The 6,315-nt window shown below is 42.0% G+C and overlaps 1 protein-coding gene across 1 annotated transcript; it reads left to right on the forward strand.

Annotated features, from left to right (window-relative positions):
- Positions 1 to 3,165: 3,165 nt before the first annotated feature.
- On the forward strand, positions 3,166 to 6,312 carry LOC106686479 (serine/threonine-protein phosphatase 6 regulatory ankyrin repeat subunit B-like; the record flags this gene model as incomplete). The annotated part of the gene is made up of 1 exon (XM_024363962.2): positions 3,166 to 6,312. A coding segment is annotated over one exon (3,147 nt), but the record flags the coding sequence as incomplete, so codon positions are not given.
- Between the last annotated feature and the right edge of the window lie 3 nt (positions 6,313 to 6,315).

Consider the following 6,315-nt stretch of genomic DNA (forward strand, 5'->3'; position numbering starts at 1 on the left):
AAACTGAAACCAGTTACGGAGTGCACCTACACCGCCATCGCCACCTTGCTAAATAGATCCAATACTGTAAACCATTTGAAACCTTTTCATGTAAAGGTATCCACTTGCAGAGCTTTAAGTGGCCTATCAGCGGTGGGAGTTTCTTCTTGGGTTGCCCATGTGTCTGTCGTACTTCGTGCTTAGGCACACCTCGCACCCCCTATTGTCTCCTGTATCGTCCATCACATACCCCACCCGAGGTATCTGCGTTTTAGTGCTAAAAATGTCTCGTTTACCCTTCAATGATTCGTTATCCCCTGATGGTACGCGAGGGTCACTTCCTTTTGCCTTTTACAACGTCCCTAACCGTTTCTACCAGCATTGAGCACCGGATGAAATTGCGGTCCATCCCTAACTGCTCCGTCCGCCACAGCCGTTTAATCTTCTCTCACATTACTGAATTACCCACGTACAGGTGGTATGTCCTCCCCGGTTTGGACGCGTCTTTGAGTGCTCGACAAATTTGTTCTTCCCACTCTCCCGGTGTTAACCAGACTGTGGTAACCGAACTTTTGCCGTACTTCCCATATTCAATCTTCATCAACTCGGCCGTTCTAGTTTTCCAAACAATTTGACGGAGTTTGTCATTGATAATCTCTTCCACCTCCTCCATCTCCGCGGGCCTTCCTCTCTCTGAACTGTCGTCTCCTGATGTCGGATCGCCCTCTTCCTGTTCTGGTCTTTTCTGGTCATCCTCTTCCCCCGGCTTCCATTCCCTTAGAAATTGCCGGACATCCCCGGACGGTTCCCCTCGTTCTTAATCTATGGCATTGACAGTAATAGCTCGGGACAGCCAATCCGCGACAACGTTCTCCCTACCCGGCTTATACACAATGTCCATATTATATTGACTAAGGAGCTCCTTCCAGCGAGTGACCCTTGCCGATGACTCTTTCAGCTTACCCACCCACTGCAAAGGTCGGTGGTCCGTATGGACCCGGAATCTCCTCCCAAAAACATAGGGTCGGAAGTGGTCCACGGCCCAAAATATACCCAACAACTCTCTTTCAAGGCCACTGTAACGTGTATCCGCCTCTGTTGGCCGTCTACTACCATACGCTACCGGACGTTCCCCTCCTTCGCTATCCTGAGATAACACAGTTCCCAAGGCGTACTCGCTTGTGTCTGTAGTAATTGTGAAGGGTTTTTGGAAGTCGGGAAAAGCGAAAACCGGTTCCTTTTGCAATTTTTCCATGCATCGACGCACGTTATTCTCGATAGTCGGGGTAATGACTATCCTGGAACCCTTTTTCAATAAGTTATTAAGGGGTACCAAATGATCCACCATTTCGAGTACAAAGCGCCGGTAATAATTAAGGGCTCCCAAAAGTCTACGTATACCCTTCACATTTCTTGGCACTAACATCTTTCTAAGCGCCTCTACTTTATGCGCGTCTGGTTTAACTCCCTCCCGTGAAATCGAGTGCCCTATGAAATTTATCTCTTCCTGTCCCAACGTAGATTTTTCGGAAGACAACTTGAGCCCAAATAACCGTACTCTATCGAAAACGACCCGCAAGTGTTCCGTATGTTCTTGTCCCGTCTTGCTGAAAACTAGGAGGTCATCAATATAAACCTGACACATTGACTCGTCCACTCCTCTCAAGAATTCATCCATAAGACGCTGAAACGTTATCGGGGCGTTCTTTAACCTGAACGGCATCTGAGTGAATTGATAGTGTCCAAATGTGAACGCCGTTTTCTCTTGGTCGAGCTTACTAAAAATTGTCGCACCGCCTAACCAATCTAAGATATCATCGAACCTAGAGATCGGATATCGCTCATCTACGGTGTTTTCATTTAATTTCCTGTATTCATTGACGACTCTATATTTTTTCGTACAATCGCCTGGTGCTCCCTTCTTCCTAACTGCCACAAAGGACTATTGTATGGGGAAGTACTATTGACTATTATGCTCTGTTTCCTGAGACTGTCTAGTTCGTTCCGGATATGCTGCCGCAACGCATGAGGGTACCGACGTTCCTTCACGTATGTCACTCTCTCAAATTTTAATGGGATCTCATGTACGGTTTCCCCCGTTGCTCCCAGCATTTCTCTCTCTTTAAAAAAAATATCGGTAAATTCGGACATAATTTCTTGCCGCCAATCCCTTATCCGATTCATACCCGCCCTTTATCGTTCCCCTGAAACTTAACGCTAGGAAAATTTTTCTTCCCTATCCTAATACACCATTTCTTCCCGCTGGTTCTTATCCTCGCTCCCACCCTCTGTAGTAAGTCGCATCCCACAATTACCTGATATTCCCGTGGCATACTGTTTACGATGTGAACCACCAGCTTTTCTCCACTCATACCCCATCTATTCAGACCTATCTCCACAGCACTTCTCCCTCTACACTACAGGGTCCACCCAGGGTGACTAATTGACAACAACATACCTTTACCTGGAGTGTCCTCTCTCCCTCACCCAGCTTCTCCAATGCCTCCCGACACAAGATGGTATGTGGGCTTCCCGTGTCTATGAGACACCTCACTCCGCTCACTCGGATGATAGGCAGACCGCCTCGCTTGCTCTCAACGTTGTAGTTTACCAGCATGCCGTTGCCCCTCTGTCGACACCCTCCTCAGATCTCTGCTGCAGTTCTCCTTCCTCCAGATCTCCTTCTCCAAGCCCCATATCCGCTGTTGTGATCGCCTACCGTCTCTTGTCGAATTTTTAGGTAATAAGTCTGTCAACAATGTCTGTACTAGTTGGTTTGGTAAGTCCTTATTGGTCGAAGTAACATATTGTCTTTGAGAATATTGCTATTAAGTGAATCTAAGGGAATGAAAGGTGGTGATTCAATCTTTTTTACAAAGTAATAAAATTCACGTAGTCATAGTTACAAAAATTCAAGAAAAATAAGTAAATAGAAGAACATTGCCCTTCACAACCACCTATATTTATATATGTTATTATGATTAATAAATATTTATATATTATGTTTAATTAGAAGTTGCTTAGAAATATAGATTTATATTAATATATGTATATATATTGTGATTTTAGGTAATAGGAAAGAGAGATGAGGGACACTCATCAAGTATGATGGGGCCGCCTGATGATACACTACTACATATGTTCATTGAAACCGGAAATATCAATGAAACTTTTAAACTTCTGGAACATGGCGCTGGAATCAACAGCAGAGGAAAAGATGGGTCCACGCCACTCCACATTGCTGCCAAGAAGGGCTACAAAACTATTGTTGATTTGTTACTGGAAAGAAATGCAACTATTGAAGTAAACGACGATTATAATAACACTCCTATACATAATGCAGCATCTTATGGACATTTGAATATTGTTAGGGCACTTCTAGATCACTGTGCTAATGTCAATAGTGTAGGATATTCAGGTAGAACACCACTGCATATTGCTGCTAAGAAGGGTTACAAAACTATTGTTGATTTGTTACTGGAAAGAAATGCAACTTTGGATATAAGAGACGATGAAAATAACGCTCCTATACATTATGCAACATTTTATGAGCATCTGAATGTTGTTAGGGCACTTATAATTTACGGTGCTAATATCAATATGGAGGGATGGCTTAGAATTACAGGATGGATTGCTCCAATGAAGGGTTACGCAGATATTGTTAATTTTCTCTTGGAAAGAAATGCAACTGTAGATACAAGAGACAGTAATAATGACGCTCCAATACATGATGCAGTAGAAAAAGGGTATCTGAATGTTGTTAGGGCACTTCTAGATCACGGTGCTAATATCAATATGGAGGGAAGGGTTAGAACTACACCACTGCATATCGCTGCCATGAAGGGCTACGCAGGTATTGTTAATTTTTTATTGGAAAGAAATGCAACTGTAGATATAAGAGACAGTAATAATGACGCTCCAATACATGATGCAGCAAAGTATGGGCATCTGAACGTTGTTAGGGCACTTCTAGATAGTGGTGCGAGTGTCAATAGTAGAGGATTTCTCAACAGTACACCACTGCATAGTGCAGCCAGCATGGGCCACGCAAATATTGTTAATTTACTATTGGAAAGAAATGCAACTGTAGATATAAGAGACAGTGATAGTAGCGCTCCAATACATTATGCAGTAGAAAAAGCGCATCTGAATGTTGTAAGTACACTTCTAGACAGTGGTGCTAATATCAATATGGAGGGAAGGTTTAATATTACACCACTGCTTATGGCTATCATGATGAGCAACGCAGATATTGTTAATTTGGTATTGGAAAGAAATGCAACTGTGGATATAAGAGACATTTCTAAAAACGCAGCAATACATTATGCAATCAATAAACGAGACCTAGAAATGATTATTAAACTTCTAGATCACGGGGCTAATGTTAATATGAAAGGTGCAAATGGGAACACACCACTTATTTTAGCGGTTAGTAATAACACTAAAATCATGGAGGTCCTAACATCACGCGGGGCTAATGTTGATTCCCAAAACCTTCTAGGCCAAACGGCGCTCCATGTTGCCGCTGCCGAAAGTTACCAAGCTGCCGTTGGCTATTTGCTATCCCAGAATGCGAGTTTAGGAATCCAAGATATATTTTGCTATACTCCTCTTCAACGAGCCGCTGATAATCTAAATATAAACTTAATAAATACCTTCTTGGATTACGGGGATGACATTAATAGAAGAGGTTGTAATAATATCACAGGTTTATATCTAGCAATAGAAAAAAACAGTGCTGAGTTTGCTGAATTTCTTTTGTCTAAGAACGCTGACCCCAATGTGATGAGTGAGGAAGGGAAAACACCTCTAGATTTAGCTTATGCCAAATCATCTAAGAAATTAATTAAATTACTTTTAGAGCATGGCGCAAAGGTAGAAGATAAAAGTTTTTTAGGATCAAAAATTCTGTTCAATGCAGTTTCAAAAAAAATGTTGAAACTCATAAAGCTTTTAATGAACAGGACAGAACATTTGGAATCTTACCCAACTGTTATTCTTAACTATGCCATCAGAATGAGATATCTTGAAGGAGCGCAACTACTCATCAAACATGGAGCAAATACAGAAAAGAAAGATGTTCACGGCAATCTTCCTCTTTCTTCAGCAGTAATATCGAAAAATGTAAAGATGGTTGAAATAATTCTGCAAGCGAGTGCGCTGAAAGTTGCAAGTGCGAATTTCACGACGTTTATAGACGCACATTCAGATATAGAGTTTATTACTATTCCGAATAACGTAACAGAGATCCATAAATCAACAGCACTCCACATTGCTTCCTACTACGGACTCACCGAAATAGCCAGGCTGTTGATATCCCATGGAGCCTCATTGGAAGTTAGAGATGAACGGGGATATACACCGCTCCACTACTCCTGTGAGGAGGGGCAAGCCGATGTTGTGGAATTGCTTTTAAATTCTACAGCCAATAAATATTCTTCCAGCATCAATGGCACAACTCCCTTACACATCGCCAGCAGACTTGGTTTGTCATCAATTGCCCAATTACTACTTCCTCAACCTCCAGCTGCCTTAGACTATATCGATAAAGATGGATACACTGCACTTCACCATGCGGCTTTGAGTGGTTCGCAGGAAATAGTGAATTTACTACTAAAACTTGGTGCTAACATCGAAGCAAAAACTAATGACCTCAAATCTCCGCTACACTTTGCTTCTCTCGAGGGTCACAAGGAAGTCGTGGACATGTTATTGAAGGCCGCAGCAATCGTAGAAGCAGTTGATATTAATGGTATGACGCCATTGCATTTTGCTGCATACGAAAGACATTCAGGAGTGGTCCAATCGTTGATTGAGTATAACACTAATCTCTTTTACAGAAATATAAACGGCAGTACTCCCCTTCATCTGGCCTGCGAAAGAAATGGTAAATCTAGAAGAAGTGAAAAAGATGTAGTTTTAATGCTTTTCAAACATAGACCTTTTTATTCATCAGATGATAAAGGGATGACGCCTTTGCATATTGGAGCTAGAGACAATTCCATGGGATGTGTAGAAGTACTACTGGTACTTATAACCAGCATATTTGAAAGAGATAAGTTGCTAAATCTCCCTATACATTACGCTCCATTAAATGGTAATTTGGAAATAGTGTCGATGTTTCTTCGAAAAGATCGTGAGATTAGTAGTGAAGTTAACAGTGATGAAGAAACTCCTTTGTTCATAGCGTCCAGGGAAGGCCATACTGATATTGTAGCATTGCTTTTACAGTTCGGAGTCGAAGGTTTAAGGCCTGATATAAAGGGAAGGACAGCTCTGCACCGCAGTGCTAGCAGAGGTCACTTAGAAATAGTGAAACTTATTCGAGAGTTCCGA

This window comes from Halyomorpha halys, unplaced genomic scaffold, assembly GCF_000696795.3.
Source record: "Halyomorpha halys isolate HHAL.00 unplaced genomic scaffold, Hhal_1.1 Scaffold827.1, whole genome shotgun sequence".
In the NCBI taxonomy this organism is placed as follows: Eukaryota; Metazoa; Arthropoda; class Insecta; order Hemiptera; family Pentatomidae; genus Halyomorpha; species Halyomorpha halys.